Source organism: Phalangium opilio, unplaced genomic scaffold, assembly GCF_054372755.1.
Source record: "Phalangium opilio isolate 3A_F unplaced genomic scaffold, DU_Popi_V2 ptg000009l_1, whole genome shotgun sequence".
NCBI lineage: Eukaryota > Metazoa > Arthropoda > Arachnida > Opiliones > Phalangiidae > Phalangium > Phalangium opilio.
This window is the reverse complement of record NW_028324146.1, coordinates 14352044-14374705: the sequence shown is the minus strand read 5'-3', so window position 1 is coordinate 14374705 and position 22662 is coordinate 14352044. Positions and strand designations below refer to the sequence as shown.

At 36.1% G+C, this 22662-nt stretch overlaps 2 protein-coding genes and 1 long non-coding RNA gene across 5 annotated transcripts; 2 read left to right on the top strand and 1 right to left on the bottom strand.

Annotated features, from left to right (window-relative positions):
- Positions 1-6458: 6458 nt before the first annotated feature.
- Positions 6459-11673, bottom strand: LOC149716461 (DNA topoisomerase 2-binding protein 1-A-like). Of its 3 annotated transcripts, XR_016369415.1 has the most exons (7): positions 11335-11673; positions 11107-11231; positions 10901-10982; positions 7185-9037; positions 6834-6986; positions 6654-6749; positions 6459-6589 (listed from the first exon to the last, which is right to left on the bottom strand). XR_016369415.1 is itself a non-coding variant. In XM_089843940.1 (4 exons), exon 4 carries the CDS (start codon positions 8819-8821, stop codon positions 7634-7636), a length of 1188 nt encoding a protein of 395 aa, XP_089700066.1. In that variant the 5' UTR covers positions 8822-9037; positions 10901-10982; positions 11107-11231; positions 11335-11673; the 3' UTR covers positions 7002-7633. The 3 variants fall into 3 exon arrangements, 1 of the variants encoding a protein (XP_089700066.1); XR_016369416.1 differs by lacking the exon at positions 11107-11231; XM_089843940.1 differs by lacking the exons at positions 6459-6589; positions 6654-6749; positions 6834-6986 and having other exon boundaries at positions 7002-9037.
- A 1475-nt stretch (positions 11674-13148) lies between these two features.
- LOC149716460 (uncharacterized) lies at positions 13149-15409 on the top strand. The gene is made up of 6 exons (XR_016369412.1): positions 13149-13180; positions 13660-13819; positions 13893-14120; positions 14208-14471; positions 14603-14725; positions 14802-15409. It is a non-coding gene; the product is annotated as an uncharacterized LOC149716460 (long non-coding RNA).
- A 3394-nt stretch (positions 15410-18803) lies between these two features.
- On the top strand, positions 18804-22589 carry LOC149716459 (uncharacterized). The gene is made up of 6 exons (XM_089849163.1): positions 18804-19281; positions 19339-19404; positions 19462-19527; positions 19590-22010; positions 22082-22214; positions 22305-22589. Exons 1-4 carry the CDS (start codon positions 18901-18903, stop codon positions 21327-21329), a joined length of 2253 nt encoding a protein of 750 aa, XP_089705289.1. The 5' UTR covers positions 18804-18900; the 3' UTR covers positions 21330-22010; positions 22082-22214; positions 22305-22589.
- Positions 22590-22662: the final 73 nt, after the last annotated feature.

The window sequence follows — 22662 nt, the reverse complement described above, 5'->3', positions numbered from 1 at the left end:
TTAACGTAAGTAGACGATAAAGTTAATTAATTGCAGTGTGTTCTATTAGTGATTTGAGTCGAAAATATAACTTATATGAAATTTTTGCCACAAGGGACACCCAAACTATAATTAAGATTTGAGTGTTTTATGGATGACCCCTTAAACTTAAGTAAGAAAATGAAAAACAATGCATATTTATCACATTTAAAAAGGCATATCAAATTATACAAAAACGTCTTTGTTTGGACCAAGACCGAAAAAACCAACGATATGAGTGAGGTTTATCAATTGACTGATATTGAAGTTTTTCTTTAAGTATTTTTAGTAGTTTAATCCTAAATCACTATTTAATTCAATCAACTGATTTTACTCTTAATCGATCTATTCCCTCTAAATTTATTCAAAAAATTGCATATCTCCGCTTTTTCAAGAACAATTCCATTTTCCGAAAACATTTTATCATGAAATTAATTATATTGAAGGGAGTATGTTTAGAGGGATCAATAATTAATATTTGAAATATTCTACTGAATTTCTAAGAAGAGCACCCATACATTGCAAGCACGGATGATTGCAAAATTTTATATCATAACTCGTTTAGAGTGAAGTGATTTATGTATTAATTCCGCTGAAAATAATATAAAATGACCTTGTACAGTACTGACAAATTTTTCTTTTTATCGAAACTTTACACTAACCTTTCGTTATTTTTATGCTTACATAATATTTTTCCAGTCCATGAAAGGAGAGCTACCTACTAAAAGCAACCACATGGGACAAAAGTTGTTCCTTTTCCTTTGATAAACGACATTATTTTATTAGTCCGAGCAAAATAAATTACTCTTAATCATATTTTATCGAATATCAGTCTTCTCAACAAATTGTAACCATTGAAAAAACTTTCTTTGGTGCAAACTTAAAAATTTCTCAAGCCACTAATATTTAAACCAATGTCCGTCAAGGTGCTTACAAGTTAAGGAACATCGATACGAAATCCCTTCAAAATAATTAATTTCATGATAAAATGTTTTCGGAAAATGGAATTGTTCTTGAAAAAGCGGAGATATGCAATTTTTTGAATAAATTTAGAGGGAAGAGATCGATTAAGAGTAAAATCAATTGATTGAATTAAAGAGTGATTAAGGATTAAACTACTAAAAATACTTAAAGAAAAATTTCAATATCTGAACTTCAGTCAATTGATAAACCTCACTCATATCGTTGGTTTTTTCGGTCTTGGTCCAAACAAAGACGTTTTTGTATAATATCTGTCAATTCAGTCTTAAGGCGGTGGTCAACTCTTAACAGGCTGAAAAGGGTCATTTCCCGTCCCTATTATCTAAGGAACCAAAAATGCTATTAGTTAGCGGTTTTGAATAAAATATAAATCGAAATCATCTTTGGTTTATGATACATTATTGATAATGATGGCACGAGATATTAGTGAGTATTAATTTTAATTAATCGTAAAATTATTAACTATTTAATTTCGTAGAACTGTTTACTTCTTAAATAAGTTTGTTGAGAAAGTTACGTGTGTTACACTTTACGAAAAAAAGGAATGTGCTATAATTTATTTAAGAAGCTGTCTGTAAAGTCATGCTTGCAATCAGCCTATGTTAATTCCCTCTAAGAAGATCATGGGTGCATTGATTATGGCTAAAAGTGCGCCTCTTTTAGGGTAGAAAGAAGCTAAAATACCATTTTTTTTTAGAAAATTTGTGGCAATAAACAAGATAATTAGCAATAATCAGGGGTAAAAACAAATCCAAGTTAGTAAAATTTTGGAAAAGGGGAAATATATTCAGTTGATAAAACTTCATAATTCCAAAAACAGGTGAACATTTAGCCGCTCATAACAACCTAGCCAAACATAAGCTTAACCCTGTATCTAAACCTAACATGATCTATTACATCATAAATCAAATGGGCCTTAAGCTATGTCCGCACTAGGGTAAAATATTCGCTTCGCTCGCCACGCACGCTACGCTCGCCAAGTACGCCGAGAAAATCGCCTGTCCACACTGAGAAAATTTCGCGCGTAGCGTACGTAGCGAAGACGGCGAGAGAGACGAAAAATGTTCAACTGGTTGAACTTTTTACGTCGATCTCGCCGGCGTAGGCGACGCACAACCAATCCGCGTCCTTTTCTTTGTCACGTGGGATAAGTTCTGTGAATAGATCGAGGTAATGTCGGGAAATTGCAGTAGAGTGAAGCGTTTAGCTCATGCGAATAAATTAATTATTTCATTGCTATTAATTCGAAAACAAAAGAAAAGGGACCATATAAAACGTATTTGGTTTAGAGAAGTTTTCCAGGACAGAAAAAAAGATCGGGGTTTTTATAACCCCACACCCAAAATGAGATATTATTACGAACGATACGGGGATAAACTCTTCGTTGAGCATTTGCATTAATATTAATTCTAGTTTCGTTGTCCGACATTTAACGAGAAAAACTCCAAATAGCAGCCAAACCAAGATTCAACATGCAATTAATTCAGACTATTGTGAAGAAAAAAAGCCGATGCAGCTCTTTAAATATGACGTCCGTAAAATGATGGACGCTGATTGGTTGTGCGTCGTCTACGCCGGCGAGATCGACGTAAAAAGTTCAACCAGTTGAACATTTTTCGTCTCTCTCGCCGTCTTCGCTACGTACGCTACGCGCGAAATTTTCTCAGTGTGGACAGGTGATTTTCTCGGCGTACTTGGCGAACGTAGCGTGCGTGGCGAGCGAAGCGAATATTTTACCCTAGTGCGGACATAGCTTAAGGTTGCCTATTTATACCATTGATGATCTATACATTTTCTTGATTATAATAATAATTTGCCCTAAAATGTTAAACTTACAGTTTTTGGAGACTTAGGATACCACAAAAATCCGAAATTGCGTTCTAACATATGAATGCTCACTGAGAATAGCCAAAGTAAAATTAATATATAATTAAAAAATAATGAAACCCTGTATACCTCATATGGAAGTGTTGAATTAACTGCGCTTACGTAAACACCACTGTCTTAACAGCCAAGCGAAATCACTTTTTGTCATCTTTCCAGTAGTAATTTAAAGTGTAAAACCTAGGGTTAGGAACTTAGGATATGTTTCAGTGTGGGAAATAAGGCACTTTCACAGGCCAATAGCCAGTTTAAAAATTAAACGCTTTGGGGTCTACTGGCCCTGGTGGCCACTTAATTAATTCAAAGTTTTCCCCCTCAAGGTTTTGGATCATTAAATAAATACTATGTTAATCCCTAAAATTGTCTCGTCTTTGCTTCTATGCTGTTTGCTTGTTTGGCCTGAATTGTGTATGTGGGAGTGGAATTATGGGTGGGTTTCGTATGTCTGTCTACTCTAGTACTCTCTACACACAGTGTAGATCTGCAGATGAAGTGATTTTTGCAGCTAGCTAAAGCTTGGAATACAGAAGTCAATTTCTACTCCAAGGCTAAAGGGAAGATAATTTCTCGGTAGTCTTGTTTGGGTCTGGTCTATTGAGAAAGGCAGCCCGCTGCCTTTGACTGTATTAGCGTCTATGGGAAGATAACAATGGAGTGTCAACTCCCTCCCTACGGGTCGAATTATTTAATTTATTATTACTCAATAAGGACTTATAGTTCTTAATTTAAGACTCCATAACCATACCTATAAAAACGAACCTACCAAGGGTGTACTAAGAACATATTGTCAAGAATAGATATTTTGGCCATAAATTACGAAAGCCTGATATTTCAGGCTAAAAATGGTAGGTGTCATCGTGGCCAGTTCTTTAATTAAAATACCTAAGCTCTACTGGCCACAGGTCCAGTTTTAAAAAAATCCTTATTTCCCACACTGATATGTTTCTAGCATGAAACGAAGCAGACTATCAATTTCCAAAACTGAGCTGGAAATCAGCTTTTTTCATAATCTTTAAGGACGAAAGACGCTATAAAGAGTATATTACACAGACTTACCAAAATTCAACTTATGCCTTGGCCAAAACGAACGTCGAAAAATTACTTTAAACGATATTAAAACCTCTTTTAACTGTAATTATTTACCTGGATTACTTTTTTTAGACGAAAATTGGACCTGATAAAAACAATTTCGGTTTTTAAGGGCGTTATAGTTCATTAGAAAATCCAAATAAAGGTGTTAAGGCTCGGATGAAATATCAAAAATATAATTAGCGTTGCCTTACTGTCGTCTGCTATCATAGCCTACTCGATCACGCGCGTCACGACGCAAGCTGCTCGAGCAGCGCAGCGTCCGGGAGCGCGGATCGAGTGGGCTATGCTGCTATGAAATAAACTTTCTTACTGTCTTCTGCTATGAAATAGGGAATAATTCGAGGCATAATAAATTAGTTAAATTACAAAAATTAGACTTAATTTATTTAAAAACTAAGCAGGTAAGTTTCTCATTTAGTAAATGCTTGTTAATTTGAAAGTATTCCGAAAACTAACTTCGCTATAGTTTTTCCGTATCGCCTATGACAATTTCCCCAAAAAACCGGGTAAAATGTAATGCTTTTTTCTATGGGACGCTAACCCTAAAAATGTGATTTTTTCGTTTATCATTACAAACGGGTATCAAGTCATATCTACAAGGGCCTACCGGCCCTGTAGAATATCAATAACCCATCCTTAAATTTGGAAGCTCGACGGGAGAAACATTTCTACAGGCGCTCTTAGTAAATATATGGGTTCGTAGAATCCTAGAATTGGGCTTTCCATCAATATTATTCGGTTTGGAGCTTCAATAATCTGTGCATGGGAAATGCACGAGTACAAATCAAAACTCTTACTATTTTAAACTTTCAAAACGGGAAACTAATAGGTTGACGCTAAACTAACAGAAAAACACCTGAAACTAGGCCTAATATGTTTTAAGAATAAAACATTTGGGTTAATTTCACAATAAAATATTTTTTCCTTATTCTCTAAAGGCTGTTCCTGTTATAAAATGAACAGTTTTTGATAGGCTTAACAACATACTTAAATTTAATCAAGACTGTGCGCGCCAATTTTAAGATATTCAACACTTAAGTTGAATGTTTCGAAATAATTATAGTCATTTTGCAATTTTCTTAGATTTGATTGTCTAGATGACTAACTTCCGGGGCGTTTCGTGGTATAAACTAAACAGTTTCTGGTAGAGGTTTATACGCTTAACAACATACTTAAATTTAATCAAGATCGTGCGCGCCAATTTTAGGATATTTAAGTTTTAAAATTAGAGTGCAGCAATGTTCGCCTAATTTTGTTTTCCGTTTTCCTAGTTTGTAAGGCGATTCCTGGTATAAAAGCGATAGTCTTTACTTTAATTCAATAGGCTTGATAACTCATTGAAATTAGATTAACACATACACGGTCAAATTGAAGATATTCAAATTTGAAGGGCTTGTGTTTATATGTTTGTCACCATACTCACGCGCAATCTAGGGAAGAGCAGTGCAACTAATTTGTAATAATTGCTCTTTTAACTAGTTTTAATAGTTTATGTTATTTGAAAATACTAAATTATCATTGTCCGTGCTTCTCTTGATTATAATTAGCGTGAATTATAGCTTGAAATCTATTTTAAAAGAAGTTTTTAGTTAGGTCTGAAATCAGGTTATAGCTATTTTTTCCGTCGCGAGTTCCCAAAATTCGACCCCCCCTCTCATTCTGCAAAATCGACGCTGGTACGACAGCCATCTCGATTCTCGAAACGCATTTCCCATGGACAAGGTCTCCCTGCTACAATCGACCATAGCCCACTTGATCACGCTGGCTGGCTGCAGGCGCTCTAAAAGAACCCTCAATCGACCCTAAGAATGAAAATAACATAGGTTTGGTCTAAAATTCAAACCCTTCTGATTTAAACATGGGCCGCTGCGCGTCTAAGAAATGGGACCAGTTTTATCAACCTTTTTGGCCCAAATAGTGCATCTACTGGTTCAAATCTCTTGAAGTTTTTATGAGACGTGTATTGAAAGGTTTGATATTATCCTGTAAAATTTAAAGTCTTCAGCTTTAATAGTTTTGTTTTTATAAAAAAATAAAAATCATCACATAGTAGAGAAATTGAAAGAGTTAAAACTGAAGACCGAATTTAGATTTTTTCAAATTTGAACCAATGGATGCACTATTTGGGCCAAAAACGTTGATAAAACTGCCACTGGTCCCCTCCCATAGACGCCTATGTTAAAACCAGACGGGTTTGAAAGTTTAGACCGAACCTATGTGACGCGCCGCATGCGCGAGTTAACATGTAAGAAAAAATTTTGGAGGGGCTTCTAGAGCGCGTGCAGCCAACGTGATCAAGTGGGCTGTGAATCGACCAACATACAGCCCAACTTTCCCGCCAAATTTTAAAAGTCATAGTGCCAGCATTGACAGAATTGAGTTAATGACCAAGGCTTAGTAAAAATTACTTTGAAATTGTTTATTTGAAATAAAATTTTGCTAAGCGGTATTACACCAATAATCAATTAAAATGATGAAAACATGAGAAAATTAAAATATTAAATTATCCAAAAAAAATAAAATGTATAGACTTTTTACAAAAAAAGTTGTTCATAACAACTTTTTTTTTTATAATTTCATAAACCATACGTCTTCGGAAGTATGGCATGTTTCTCTGCAAAATAAAATATGTTAAGAACTTAATATTTAAATGTAGTAAATAAAACTTTAATATTTACTTGTGTAAAAGTTAATTTAGCATTTCGGGTAATATATTCCGCAAATTTGCAAGTAAACATTCCGCAATCGCCGTCATTCATCTGTTGTGGAATATTCTAGAAATAACAGGGAGTTGATTAACATTAATTGCAAAATTAAATAACAATATATAAAATTAAAAAATAATGTAATATTTTAACCGCTTCTAGTTTCCAATCACTCATATCAAATTCAGTTTTGCGTTTATCCCTGCTTTCGTCAGCCAATAATTTTTTAACGCGTCCAAACACTCAATTATTTTTTTCTCCCATAGAGTCATAGTATTGGATTTTTTTGTGACGAAAATCTATAACCTAAAATAAAAATTCCATTAAATTGATATCTTATAAGTTATAAACAATATAGAAAAAGTAAATATGCGAGGATGGTACCAGAGGATAAAGCTATTGCCCAATGTTCTTATCAGCATGAATACGTTCTTGCTGATACGAATATGCCTAAAATTGATCGCGCTCTGCCAAAGATACCCAAAATAAAATTTCCAAACATACCTTCCCGGTGTTCCTGGTCATTAAATGTAGTGTCGAAACTGTCGACGTCATAAGGCAACTTAATGTTTAGATGGTCACCATTACGGATTTTCCACACTTCTTTTCCGTCGAGAATTGTCAAGTATGGTTCCGGTTCTACATTGCGTGTCTTCGGGCGTTTAGGAGATGCTGTTGCTTTTCGGGAGTCTTTTTGGCTTCAACAGGATTGCGCGGCACATCGTCACTATCCTTGTCCTTGAAAGCGTACGCCGTTTCCTCAACGAATTTCCCGCTTTGATCAATGGCGTACAACCTCTCTACTTTGACGACCTTAATCTTCCAGGACAACGCCGCTTTCAGTTTCCTCCCTTCGGGTACTTTCATGATAAAATGAGTGGTCCTTAGAATACGCTTTTCGTGTTGACTTTTCCTGGACAACGATGCCTGAGGAGTTCCACCCAGATAACGTATCAATGAACCAAAGCCTCCATTTCAGCGGGGAACGCGTCAAGTGGACCCAAAGTGATGACGGTGTTCCTCAACGGTAAGCTCGTTTCGGCTCCGTTTCCTACGATCATGGGTGTATATAGATCGTTCGCATTTAAAAGTAGGATTTCCTCCAATTCCACGCACATTTGTAACCAACAAAATGTCGCGTCGGTTGCACTAGTTATCAAATTTCGGCTTCCGTGTTCGTGCAATAAAAGAGGAACGACGGTGTAGTCGGATTTCTCGTTAATTGCACCGCCGTATTCTTTAACGTACTGTTCGATTTTTTCCCGCGTAACTTGGGCGAAGCCGCAAACTTGAAACGAAATTCCTTTGAAAAGTCGAGTAGTTTCCCTCGTTGTTGTTAACGAATCACAACTTTCGTCTGTATTGGATATGTCACCTCTCACAGCGTTGATAATCTCAGCTTCATCCAAGATTTCACTGGAGAAACCCTTAAGGTTTTTTATTAAGTCGCTGATAATGACGTGAGTAACTCGCGAACTCATTTTGTCGCAAAGCATACCGTTACCGATGTTGATAAGTTTGAGAATCTGTGCTAAGGAAATAGAATTTGTGGGGAATCCGACTGGCAAGATTTGAAATCCGTCCAAGTTATTGCTGGCTTTAATGTTCGAAATGTCCAGGTTTTCAAATTTAGGTGAGCAGGTTCCGTCATCATTCTGGGCTCGATCAGGTGAGCGCGTTCCGTCATCATTCTGGCCTCGATCAGGTGAGCGCGTTCTGTCATCATTCTGGCCTCGATCAGGTGAGCGTGTTCCGTCATTACTTTGACCATTATTTCCTTTGAGAGTTTCACTGGCGCTAATCTCTACCCCCGATGACTTCTTTTTGTTAGAACCACTAGTCGCATCTCCAATCAGGTCCAATTCCATGGCGGTCGCACTCCTTGCATTCGACGATCTACCAGGGATTCGTGTCATTAACCAGACATCAATTGGCACATTTTTAGAAGCAGGTGCTGGGGATGACGTCAACGCTTTCTCGAAACCCGTCACAGCAGCAAGTTGCAGAGCGACAGGTTCCGAAGCAGAGTGGAACTCTAGGCGTGGCAGGACATTCGGCCTTGAGCCAGTTATCGCCTTTGTGGCTCTCGGACTTGGGCTGCGTCTAGGCATCCGTTTTATTCCCATTTCCACGCACTTCATATATCTGCAGTATTTGCATGTATTTCTAGTATCCTTATTGATCGGCAGTTTTTGGATTTCGAGCACCCGTACTCTTGATGCTTATGCAGGCTGCGTTGAAAAAACGCCTTGCACCCCTCGCAGCTTGTCACGCCAAAGGCTTTGGCGACGGCCTGGTCGCCGCAGACGACGCACTCTGCGGGTGCCTTGATATCTCCCATCTCCAGATAGGAACGCCTATGTAGAGCCAAGAATAGCCAAAGAAGTTAAGTATACGTACACGACCGTAACAAGTAAGTGGAAGCTAGGGAACGCATCAAGTTGACCCAAAAAATCAGGTGACCAAGAAATGGCACCATCTAGTATCGGCCCGCGTAACTTTTCCCTCGTCAAAATAGAGTTTAGAGAAACAATGGGAAAACATTCAGAGGAAACGTGACGCTACACTTTAGCTAAATTGGCGCCCCCTTTAAAAATTGCTTTAATGGACATTAGCAGGGTGTCAATCGCTGGCTTTGAGAAAATTTAAAAGCAAATTTTGTTTGTACAATATATAAACAAACAGTCAACACTACCGTTCAACGCGGCATGTAAATTTGACAAATAATTATTAACCTTTTGATCATTCAATCGAATAATTAAACATTGCTTAAATAGACACAGTTTTCAGACTAGGAGGATTCGTAACAATGGCTGCGTTCAGTAACACTCATCAGGAAAAACCTCGATGTTTGGGAAAATGAAATCGGTGTTCTTTTGACGTCATGATGACGTTGCAGTTGTTGAACGGCACAATTTTGTGTAATCGATGCTTTTCTTAATGGCGACGATATTATGATAACGTTACGGCAGAGGCTTAAATAATAAATCCGAACTATTTACAAAGATATTATACTTAAAGTTATCAATTAAATCAAAATTCTGTTAGAATCCATTTTTTTACCAAAAAAATATATTGCTTTTCAGTATTATTATCCATAAGGATAATATTTGTAAATTCTTCGTTATTTTAAATTGGTGGAGATTGGGATGTAGTTCCCCCCATTTTTGGTCGCGGCGCAAAATGACGAAATTTACGTCATGAATCCGATGCTCATCGAAAAAACCTCCTCTCACAGCTGATTTTTCTGATGGGCATCCGATGAGCATCATGACGTCACGCCCAAAGACGCGAAAAACCGTTCAGTAAGACATCGATGTCATCTTTCAGTCATCGATGTTTTTGATGTTGGTTACTGAACGCAGCCAATTACACAAGGATGGAGTCAAAAGTCAAACCTCCTTGTGTAAATAGTACGAATCCTTCTAGCGTGAAAACAAAGTGTAGATTACAGGCTGAGAAACAGGATTTTATTTTTAAGCTGGCCATATGACTAGTAGAGCCAAAGCACTTTTAATTAAAAACTGGCCACTTGAAATGGTTAAACCTCTGAACGTTTTTAATTAATTAAGTGGTCACAGGGCCAGTATACTAAACCCCAAAAGCATCTAATTTTTAAAGTGGACATTTGTCGCCATATTTCGTAGCTTGATTTAGATTAGCCGCTCAGCGGGTTTGAACATAGCCCACTGTATCACGCGCTCTCCGTTTCGAAGCCACCCATACCAGAAATATTCGAAATAGAAGTTTGACATTGGAAATAAATATTTTTATTCTAAAAAACCCACTTTAAGAGATACTGATTGCGACACACCTCTCAGTAAAAACAAGCCCACACCACCCCCAGGTTTATTTTTCGTCTTCTTTAGAATGTCCCGCCTGTTAACAGCATCTGAGCTCGCTCGCTCGCTCGCTCGCTCGCGTGCGCGCGATCGATCGATCGATCGATCGAGTGAGTGAGTGAGTGAGCTATGGTTTGACTGAATTTAAACTGCGGCAAAACACATTACCTACATATGTATGCTTGCGATTTTCAATCTATTGTAGTATTAAATATAAGAAACATTTATTAACCTTTAAATCTAGAGGGGTTGAACTTTAATTGCTAAACATTTATTTAAACAAACAAATAAAAGTTTCCCACCTTTTTTAATTTTCCCAAAAAACATTCCAGGCAAACCCTTTAAATAAATTTAGGATAATGAATGAATTAGTCTAACCTGTTTGGATGTTGGACTAGCTATGTTATCATTTGATCCTTGTGACTCTCTTTCCGATTCGTTGCCTCCTATCTCTGTTGACCTAGCAAAGACAAAAACAGAAAGAAAATCTCTTAGGATTGCTTCATTTTCCTTCTTGCATTTTAGAGTTTAAAACCATTAAAACTGAAATCATATTTATAAAAAAAAGTCTATACTGAACTTACTCGTCAAAACTGTCTTCATCATTGGAAGAATCATATCTATCTTTGGTTCATTAATTCTGTCTACAAATTGGGCCAGAACGGCATATAGGATGTCTAAAGTCTGCCTGACAGGGTCTAATTTCGCGCTACAAAAATAAAGTGATATTGCTTTTGGTTAGATTCACTCATTTTAGGTTTATTATATGGTCATTAGGCTTAATTTCAAGTCAAATTAGCTCAGAAACTTACTTGATACTAAGATTATAGCATTTTTCTTTAGTTCTAGGTTTTATTCCATTCTGCTTCTTAACTTTCGTTGCGTTTTTAGGCGAAAAATCTTCAAATTAATCCAATACTTTCTCTAATTCTTCAATAGATCTTCGAATATCCTCTGATCTGGGTGGAGAGAAATAAATCTGGCTCGAAACACCTTCAAATACGGCTCCAAAATAAAAATGTCGACGATATTTCTACTAAATGTTCATAAACATTCCCGAAAAACCTGTTGATTAACTTGGATTTTTGCATACGAATTACGACTCGACTGTTCATGTAGTAAAGCAGAAACTCCTAAACTCGAGCACTGAATCGTATTTATTTATAACCCCCCCGGGCCCCCCCAACTCAGGGATCTTTGTAGTGGGATAAGAATTACGATAAGAACTTCAAACAAATTCCGTTTCTTCTTCGCCGACTAACAATCTGCCACCATGGAGAAATATTACAGGAGATCTAGCCTCAATGTAAGGTACTTTCGAAGAAACTTTCATTCTAAAATCAATTCAAATAATCCATGGAAAATGCCAATGTAAAAAAGAGCAGCGAATATCTCTAAAAAATCCAGTTTTTTTTACACTTTATTTCTGAAACGTTAAATCAGTTTTTTCAATAGCAATTTGTTACAAACCAAGTCACTCAAAAACTATATATTAAATAGGTTTTTTTAAACAAGGAAGGATCGAATTAAATGCATTAATTGATATACAGAAAAAATTATGACGCGTTTGTGTAATAAACAAGATGGCGTGACGCAGCATTTTTGCTAGCTGTTATAATTTAGTTCAAAGGTACTTGACATTACGTAGAAAGGCACAGACGATTAATATACAATCTTAAACGCTGCAGAAATAAGTTAATACATAGTTTACACGCAAGGAGGATTCATACCATTTGCACAAGGAGACTAGGCAAATTAGAGCGTAAAATAGCAGACGATTTTACACACTCTAAGTCGCTTGGTCTCCTTGGGTTAATGGTAGGAATTCCTGTAAAGATACGTTCCATAAGTCAATGCCTACGAGATAGATCTATCTCGTAGGCATTGCATAAGTATGAGTGCACTTCCTATTATAAAAAGATTTGGTTTACCCAAGTCTAAAAAACAAAACGATAAGAGTTTTTCCAGTTCGTGTTTAGTTAAAAACAGTATGAAAACTTCTTGTGTTTAAAAGCTTTTGAGAGGAAAATCTTCAGAAATTAGAAAACAATGTGTCAATTTGATTAAATTAACACGATATCCCTTAAAAAATAAATTTCATGATAAAAGGTTTTACGAAAATGGAATTGTTGTTGAAAAATCTGAGATAAGTAATTTTTTATTTCATTAAATTTATAGGAAATAAATCCATTACCAGTAAAATCATGAGATTTAATTACATTCTAAAGAGTAGTAAAATACGGATTGTCTTTAAAATTATACAGAAAAAAATATCCGCGCTTCAGTCAACTGGAAAAACTCTTATCGTTTTGTTTTTTAGACTTGGGCAAACCAAGTCTTTTTTTATAATATCTGTTCCTTCAGTCTTAATTTGTATTAATCTGTTATAAAAATAATTTTATGCTTGTCAAACGTCATTCATTCGAGGTTCCAGTAATACGTTCGTGAGCATATTGGCTCACTCCGAGTGCCTCTCATTATTTTATGGGAAAGTTTAAATGACTTGGGAGGCGAGTGGTAAATAATTTCACCATTGATGTTTGGGTGGTAACTTAATTAACCTTTAGTAGGCGGATGGTAACCTATTCACCACTAGCAGGCGGATGGTGACTCAATTCACCATTGGTGGACGGGTGGTGACTCAATTAATATGAAAGGGTAATATGTCAACTTAACTTGTGAGCACGCACCAGAAGGAAAATTTGCAAAATACCTTTGAACAGCCAACATTGTTCAACATTCAATAGTTGCTTCATAATTCAAAATCATTCCAAACCTTAACTTTAGATTGAACCAAAGTTTTATTTTAATCAAAATTAGGTTAGTTGTCAATATATTCCTACCTAACCATTCTACTGTGTTTGACGCTTTTATTCCAGAACCTTGAGGAAACGGCTTCGATATAGTAGTTTATTGTGCTTCTTGTTCACATTTGTTATGTGCAGCTGCTAGTTTCATCTGATTTGATTTCGCGTTATTTTGATACAAGATATTTCTTATTGTAGAATTGGTTTTAGGCATTCAACATATAAATTTCTCAATGTGTTTATATCCAAGTAGTTTTTCAGGGGCTTGAGTGTCTATATTCTCGAGTTTATCTTCCTGATGACATAGTCGGTTTGTTCTGTCCAAGTTAGATTCTCGTCAAGCCAGAGGCCCAAGTATTTGTATTTATCGACTCTCTTAATTGTGCTATCGCAAAAGATTTGGATGTCTGACTACTTTTTCTGGGATTTCCGATCTGGTGATATAATCATGAATTTGGTTTTATCAAGGTTCAAGATCAAACCTTTTCCGGTTAGTCTTGTCTTGATTCTACGTATACCTTCTTCGGTATCATGTATCAGCGGCTTAATATTCTTATGATTAGCTATGATTGCAGTATCATCTGCAAATGCGTTTGCAACGGACTTAGGAGTGTTTCATGCATTCAGTGAGCACGAATCGAAAGGAGAGTCAATGATTGAGGGGGGAAGGTACTTTATAACGGCCGGGCACCATGGCTCTCACGCGCACCTACCTCAGCGCTCAGTCGAGGAGTAAAACGTCACATGATCCTTTGAGAAGGAAATTCAAAAAGGATAAACCCGAAAATACCGTTAGAGGCTCAGAATTCAGCCAGCGTACCTCACTGGCTACTGTAGCTTTGTCTACAGTTAATTTACGTTTTTTTAACAATTTATAGGCCTAATAATGGTTTCTTATAAGAAATACTGTTACAAAAATACAAAAAACTGTAGCCGAGATATAAAATACATACAATTCCCCAAAAAAATAAAACCAAATTTGAGCTATGTAAAAGATGGATAATATCGTGTGGTAGAACTGATTTAACGACGGAAAAGAAAAATAGAACACATTATGTGTGCTCAAGGCATTTTTAAGCGGTAAAGGACCCACGGAATCAAATGCTGTACCACTTTTCAATTTTGGAATACCAAACTGTCCGGTATGTAAAATTTAATTTTTGATTAATTGTTAAAGATTGATTATTATTTCTTTTTTCGAAATTTTGTTAAGAATTGTTTTGAAATTATAATTTCTTCAGGCTTGATTTTAATTCTTATTTACTTTGTTAAGGGTAATTATGAGTACAAAGGAGAGTTTCCTTTGGATTTTTCTCAGACGCAAATTCCAAGCGAGATAACGAACAAAAATCAGAAAAACCTAAGCTATATTTTGCCCAAAATTTTAAATTTACTGGTTAGTTATGAAAATAATATGAATTGTTATACTGTTCGTGTCTCATTAAATTTAAAACGAACAATTACGATTTCAGAATTTGACGCAAAGTTTTTTATGGAGAATGGGTTGATTTTATCCGAAACAGCTGCAAAATTAATGGCTAACGTAAACATTTATGAAGAAACTGACCCATCTGTGATGCCAGTCAATAATATTGTCGAAAACCCAAAAAAATTGAAATTACCTCTAATTTGCTAAATATTTTTTCCACATTACGTGAGAAAAACATAAAAGATCAAGCCTCATTCAAAATTCACTCAAGAGTATTGCGGTCATCCTCAAACACTAAAGTGAAGTTATGAGTTGGTTCAAATCAGTTCTGAGGCTCAATACCTTAAGTAACTTTGGCAAAGAACTAATTGCTAATGGCTGGTTGAGACCAAGGCTCCCTAGATAAAATAACGGCTGGTGTGCGCTTATTTTTTTCAATCCAAAAGTGGAATTTTAGTTTGCCAATTTTCGCCAGTATATACTAGAAATTATTTATAGGAAACAAATTTTTTTAACATAACTATAGTTGATGTGAGAAGGTGTGCTGTTGTCAATGCTATTAGTAATTTGATAACAGATAATAGCTTTCTCTATTACTAATTTCTACTAATTATAGCGTTTTTTAAGCACTTTTCGAAACCAAACCCTAACAAATTTTATAAAAACACGTGGTACGTCAAAATGTTTATCTGCATTTGGCTACTTGCCATTGCTTTAAATGTTCGCGCCTTTAAATTGATTATTTGTAACGCCATCTAGGGATGAGATGGCCCTTTTCTATACAATCTCCTGCCGCCCCTTACCAGAGCAGCCTGGATCAGCCGTTATTTTTATCTAGGGAGCCTTGTTAAGACGGTTTTTTGACGAAGTTCTTGTCAAGTGGGTGAATCTGAAGCCAGACGTAGCTGGTCAAAAACTTCAAGAATCCACAAAATTTCTAACGCCGTTAGAAGAAACAAAGAAGACAAAAAAGGTTGTACACCATATTGGGGCGTTTATTATACCAATATTTGCAATTAAATATGACATCCCTAAGATTTTTGAAAATTGTATTTTGAAAATTGGAAGTGGAGATCCAAAAATCAATTACAAAATAGAAGCCTCCGCTGCTTGGTCAGAGAAATTAAGTAGAAAAGGCCTAATACCACTTACGTCAAAGGGGTTGCATTCAAACAAGCTGTATTAACTGAAAATGTTAAGACCAAAACTTTGGTGCAAAAAAGGCTTGAAAGGGAAGACGTACAGGAAAAATGGAAGATGTTATGGGGGAAGATGATGATAAGACGGAGATGGAGAAAGCGTTCCACATTATCTGTAATACTTTTGCAAACTGTAGGGGAGTAGCTCTCAGATCATTCAGTCAAAGGAAATACCATGAGCTTAAATGCAAGGATATTGCTGAGCGCAAGGGAACTCGACAAGGAATGAAAAATAATTGCTCAGATAGTGGATTATATGGCGTTTAGTGATAACTCAATACTTGTGATATTTAAAAAAAATTATTGCGCTTTCATACTAAATTTGTACCAGATTTTTAATGAAACTAGGCCCAATGTTCCTGATTTAACCAAAGATTGTTAAAGTTCCTAGTGAAATATCCTAAAATAATTTTTTTTTTATTTTTTATAGGTGTCTTTTGGGTTATTTTTGTAGAGGATTTTAAATTTTGAAGTGTTGCCATTCTTTGGTGCTTTAATTAAGGGCTTCAAAATTTTGAACTTCCTTTCATTATAAACATAGGTCATGAGTTCAGGGTTTTCGTCACAACCAACTACTCGCCGATGTTTACCAAAATGGTGTTCAAGGATCTTGGTTAAACCTTTCCGTTTGTACAAATTTGGCACCCTTATTTAGTAAAAATTTAACAGCTCCAATTATAGAATACACAGTTGTGTGAATGCCTTCCAAGGTGTAACGGAAAAATATATTTAACTCTTTATTTCTAACTAGTTTGATTCAGCTATTCTCCTCATTACAAAAACTATCATAGTTGGCCGGGCACTCGCTAACCTTTCACTATTAGGGGTTGCGAAAATTAATCAAGTTTAAAGAACTGTGAATATCTCAATATCTAGTCAAGCAATCAATGACATGAAAGGTCGCAAGAAAATAGTGGTCAGAATGGCAAACCAAATCCTTTCACTATGGAAGGCAAAGGACGAGCGAGCCTGGTTTTATTGACACGGGAATCTGAGGGGTCGGATATTTAGCGTTTTAGTGTACAAGATCTTGAGATTATTGGATTTTTACACGATTTTGAGAATTTGAAAACGATTTTGGAAGGCTTTTAAGGTACAGAAGTCAGATTTTCTAGACCTTAAAGTGAGGTTTTTAGATTTTGAGATTTTTCAAGTGAGATTTTAATCGAGATTTTCCAAGAAGTGAAAGGGATTTTGTTAAGTGTCCATTCTCTCATAAAAATAAGGATAAACCTAGGTTTTCTACGCTTTACCCAAAAAAGCTACCCTCTTATTGGTCTTATATGTATGAAAGTTCCTTTAACCGCAAATAGTAGCCTCTCATTGGTCGAGGATTGGAACCCTTTGAATGAACAACCTATAAATACCAGAATTTTCTGTTGCACACTTCATTCTCTTTACTTTGACTCTCCGAGCCAATTTAAATACTGCCAAAAGTGAATAGAAAAATCTATTTATTTTCATACTACTGTGATAAATAGTTAAGAACTGAAAATCGTCTCTTCAATAATGTGAGTATTTTACTTGTTTGTAATTTAAATAAAGTCTAAACTTTAAATTATAAGGAATTTAATTGTTCATCAGCCAACAAAAACTAAATATATATTTTTTTTTAATTTTTGATTTAAGGTTTGTTCGTATCTTCATCGGAGATTTCCTGCTTCCTGCGGAGATTTCGGGAAATATTAACGTTAGCAGTGTGGGGACGTGGATAAAATATAGCCTCATCTTTGGAGCCATTGGACCAAGAGTGGAAATTTTAATCATATTGGCGTGACCAAGTTTATAGTTAGCTTGCCCGAAGGTCGGCCTTGTGAAGGAGAATTTCACGTAACTAGTGATGCAAATGCTATTTGACCCACTACTATAAGTAATAATTACTTGAAGAATCATAACATGCTCACTAATTTTCTTTAATGACGTTACTAATGGAGTAAGTAATAAATTAACAGGTGAAGAACTCTACCAGCAAGCGCTGAACAAGCCAAAAAAGAGATGCGGCAGCGAGAAACGGCACGAGGCGAAAAGAAGACACAAGCAAGCACCCACTCCGCATGCCACTGTACCGCCTGCAGTCATTTCGCCTGCCACCGTACCGCCAGCACCCACTTCGCATGCAACCGGATCATCTGCAGCCATTTCGCCAGCTAACGGACCACCTGCCGCCATTTCACCTGCCACCGGACCGATAACATCCTCTCAAGCCACCGGACCGACAGCACCCTCTCTAGCCACCAGACCGACAGCACCCTCTTCTTCAGCCACCGGACCGACAGCACGCTCTCCAGCTACCGGACCGACAGCACGCTCTCCAGCTACCGGACCGAATGCACCCTATCCAGCTACCGGACCGACAGCACCCTCTCCAGCTACCGGACCGACAGCACCCTCTCCAGCTACCGGACCGACAGCACCCTCTCCAGCTACCGGACCGACAGCACCCTCTCCAGCTACCGGACCGACAGCACCCTCTCCAGCTACCGGACCGACAGCACCCTCTCCAGCTACCGGACCGACAGCACCCTCTCCAGCTACCGGATTGACAGCAACCTCTCCAGCTACCGTACCTCCAGCACCCATTTCGCCTCCCACCGGACCGCCAGCACGTTCTCCAGCTTCCGGAATCTAGGAGGATGGAACTCGTTCCGGGAGGGGAAAATAGCTTGCCAATAGTACAGAAGTCTTACACCCATGCGTGGCAGTGTGAAAAAGTGGGCATACGCTTTAACTAGTGGACGAAAATCAAATCATATTTCTTGAGTCCCCTACTCCCCCCCGCCCCTTCTCTATGACCCTGAGAAAAAAAATTTGAATTCTAACCGTCTGTCTGCTTCACTCTTCAGTAAGTTCAGTGTTTGGATGTCTTCATTTCGATTCATTAGGATTTAATTATTAAGTAGTATTTAGTTTAAATGATTAAGTAGTATATATTTTCGTGGAAGAATGAAGTATTGTTGCTTTCAAAACTGCAATAGTGACTCTAGATGCCACAAAGATAGAGTTTTTTTCCCTGTACCAAAACCTGGTAGAAATTTTGAAAAATGCATTAAATGGATTAATGTTATTAACCGCCCCGATATAACCGTTGATAGTCTCAAACCTCATCACCGAATTTGTGATTTACATTTTGTTGATAAGCGAGGACCATCTTTAGAAAATCCATATCCTATTTCATTAAACGCGTCTAACAATTCCACGAGTTCTAATGAAAGTGGGCCGTTAATCGAATTTAACTTAAACAAACTTAAGAACAAAAATTACTCGAGAATGGCAAAAGAAGTGAATTGTTTTGGAGAGACGAGTCTAATTACAACAAATTTATCGGTAAGAATTTTAAAATCGATGCTTTATTTTGAATGATTGTTTTATTTTCTAATGAAGGAGATTAAGAAGCCAAGTGAAGAAATTGCAATCATAACCAGCAAATCTGATAATGAGATGGTGATGGTAATAAATTTTAAATGTAAAAAAAATATTGGTTCTTAATAATTTTGAATTTAACAGACATTGAGTCCTCATACTATAACCAACACTTCCCTTTTAAACGAACATCCTGCACCTCTGTCTCAGGTAAGCAAGGTAAATCATTAAACCTTTTAAAGTAATATTAATAAACTTTAACTGAATTAAAGGCAAAAGAAATTCAAAAACCTGAGCTTCAAACCCCAACTTATTTACAACGTTTCTCAGAGGACATGATTGGCGAATTGGTTATTCTTTCAAATCTAGAGGAGTTAAGTCATAAAGTTCTAGCGCATCAACAAGATAATATGAACACTTTTGAATGGTCGATTTCTCTCGAAGTTGATAAACTCATTTTATCAAAGCGCAGTGAACTTATTCTAACGGTTAGAGTTGAAATTGATAAAACACTGGAGTTCAATGTCTTTATATTTGATAAGAAAATTGATCGGCAACACGAAGTTTACAATATCGAAACCAATAGCATAAAATCGTTTCAAGATCTTTTAAATGTATTAAGTAATTTTGAAAAGAGGTGGAGTGTGTGCTGTGGACTTTCTGATACCAACTTGAAACCATATTTTCATGAGAATCATAAAGCTGCCTATTATTGCAAGGAGTCAAATAGCTTACGCTCTAAAAACTGTGAATTTCTGAAGAGAAAAAGCATTGGTTGGTGCCCTAAATGTGTTTTGGTTAGAGATAATCTTCTTAAACGAGTGCGTAGGAAATCGAGAAAGGTGATAAGCCCTAAAATGACTAATCTTCGTAACTTGACTATGGAGGAAATAAGACGAAAACTAACAGCCCGCAAACTGAAAAACAAAGCCCTTTTTCGAGCAAACAAATTATTGAAACAAAGGATAAACGGCCTTATACAGAAAGATGGAATCCTTCTAACTTCTGAAGAAGGTAATGATATGAAAAAGGTGATAGAAGACAATCCCTTTGAAACACCATCCAAGTACCAAAGATTTTTTCTTCAGCAACAATTAAAATTGATGAATTCCAAAACAAGCAGACCGCAAAAGTGGCACCCAGCTATAGTTCACTGGTGTTTGTATTTAAAGAGCAAATCTTCGACAACTTACGAAGCTCTACGTCAAGTTTTTACTTTACCAACCAGAAGGTCACTTTACAATTATTCTAAGAATTTACGAGCTGAAAGTGGATTTCATCCAGAAACAATAAAAGAAATGAAAGAAGAGATAAAATTTGACACATTAACTGAACACCAAAAAAATATTTCAATAATGATAGATGAAATGGCCATAAAAAAGGACTTAATATACAGAGTTACCACTGGCGAAATAGTTGGTTTAACTAACTCAAATGAAAGTATAAATCAGATTAAAAACTTAATGAAAGAAGTGGAGAATAACAATAACACCGAAGAAACTCCTGAGCTAGCAACTCACATTTTGCAATTTATGATCAGAGGATTAACTACGAGTTTTAAGTACGCTTATGCTTACTTTCCCTGCGACAAAATGAAGTCAGATGAACTCTACAGTATTTTGTGGGAAGCAGTGGAAAACTTACAAATGAGTGGATTCAAAGTTCTTACTGTTGTATGCGATAAGGCTGGCATCAATCAGAAGCTTATTAAAATGTGTTGTAATGACGAAGAAAACCCTTCACAAATTGGGTATAAAACCAAGAATCTGTTTTCGAAAGGGGATTACATATACTTTATATCAGACCCTCCGCATTTGATTAAAACTATTCTAAATGGACTGGAAGCAAGCGGGAACTGCAGAAATACACAGCTTCTTAAAAAGAATGGAAAACATCTGCTGTGGCGTCATGTCGAAGAAGCGTTCAAAAAAGATAGCGAGCAGGAATCAGGATTGAAATTAGCCCCAAAAATTAAATACGATCATATATATCTGAATCAGTGTTGTTCTTAGCAATTTTGGGAATGTACTTCTCTCAACTCTAAAACGTACTTTTCCAGAAATTAGGGGGAAAAAACGTACTTTTGACTTTCACCCCTTCCAAAACGCTTAGCGCGCCATCTAAGATACAAAATATCTTAAATATAATTATAAGATTATTTTTTATATTAATTTATGGAATACTATTTATTTTATTATAACTGTTTTATATAATATTATTTAATATAAATTATTTACTACTTAATATAATAATCAACCTTTTTAAATACTGAGATATTAATTTCCTCGTCGTTGTTCAAAAAAGTGTAAAATCGTCCCTCAAAAAAATTAAAAAATACTTCCCATTCTAGTAATTCCAAAAAGTACTAAATAACCTACCAAAAATACAAAATGTATTTTTCGTACTCGAAATTTGAAAATGTACAATAAAAGGACATTTGTACTACCAAGAACAACACTGATCTGAATTCATTTTCAAGAATGAAAGTCAGTTATGCAGCACAGGTATTAAGTAAGACGATGGCAAGTGCAATGAAAATACTCATAGGAGAAGAAGCGTCTGAAACAATTACATTTATTGAAATGGTCAACGATTTCTTTGATGTTGTAAATGTCAGAAATTTATCTACTGGAAAACGACACCGCAACTGTTTCCAAGATCCTTTTAGAAGTTTAAACGATTGGCGTTTTAAAGTAATATCCTCGTGTGAAATTTAAACTTGAAAGGATATGGACATTATTATATTTTTTTATTTTAATTCTAGTGGCTTAAAGAAACCTTTCTGGTATATTTTGATGATTGGGAAGCAGAAGTGGACAACCAAGATGCGCCTAAAGGTTGTGATAAAACCAAAATGCTCTTGAGCCGTGACACTAGAGATGGCATAACTATTACAGGTAATGAAATTCTAATAATAAGAAACTTAATTTGAAAACTGTTCAACAAGGTAGATTTGTAAAACTGATTAAAACTATTTCTTTATTTAGTTAATTCAATTATCGAAGCAACGCAAAGCCTATTAAAACAGGGAGCAGATTTTGTTTTAACTGACAAGTTTAACCAAGATCCATTGGAGAGATATTTTGGTAAACAAAGAGCAGCATCGGGGTGCAACGATAATCCAACAAAACATACCAAATATTAAATGCATGGGAAAGACCTTGCCCTATGTTAATAATGGCAATATTTCCGCCAAATCCAAAGGCGCATGATTGAAAATGACAAGGGATAATGAATTAAAACAGGAAATTAATTTCAAAAAGTAACGCTTTAATGTCTCACTGATTTTAAAAACGCAAAAAACATTGTAGGAACATTTCAAATTAATTGCTTTTTAATAAAAAG

Excerpts from the sequence above, each read along its gene's own strand:
- LOC149716461 (XM_089843940.1), bottom strand. The coding sequence starts at position 8,821 with ATGAAGTGCGTGGAAATGGGAATAAAACGGATGCCTAGACGCAGCCCA.
- LOC149716459 (XM_089849163.1), top strand. The coding sequence starts at position 18,901 with ATGAAGTATTGTTGCTTTCAAAACTGCAATAGTGACTCTAGATGCCAC. Across the intron at positions 19,405-19,461 it reads CTGATAATGAGATGGTGATG|ACATTGAGTCCTCATACTAT; the intron begins GTAATAAATTTT and ends TGAATTTAACAG. Across the intron at positions 19,528-19,589 it reads ATCCTGCACCTCTGTCTCAG|GCAAAAGAAATTCAAAAACC; the intron begins GTAAGCAAGGTA and ends ACTGAATTAAAG.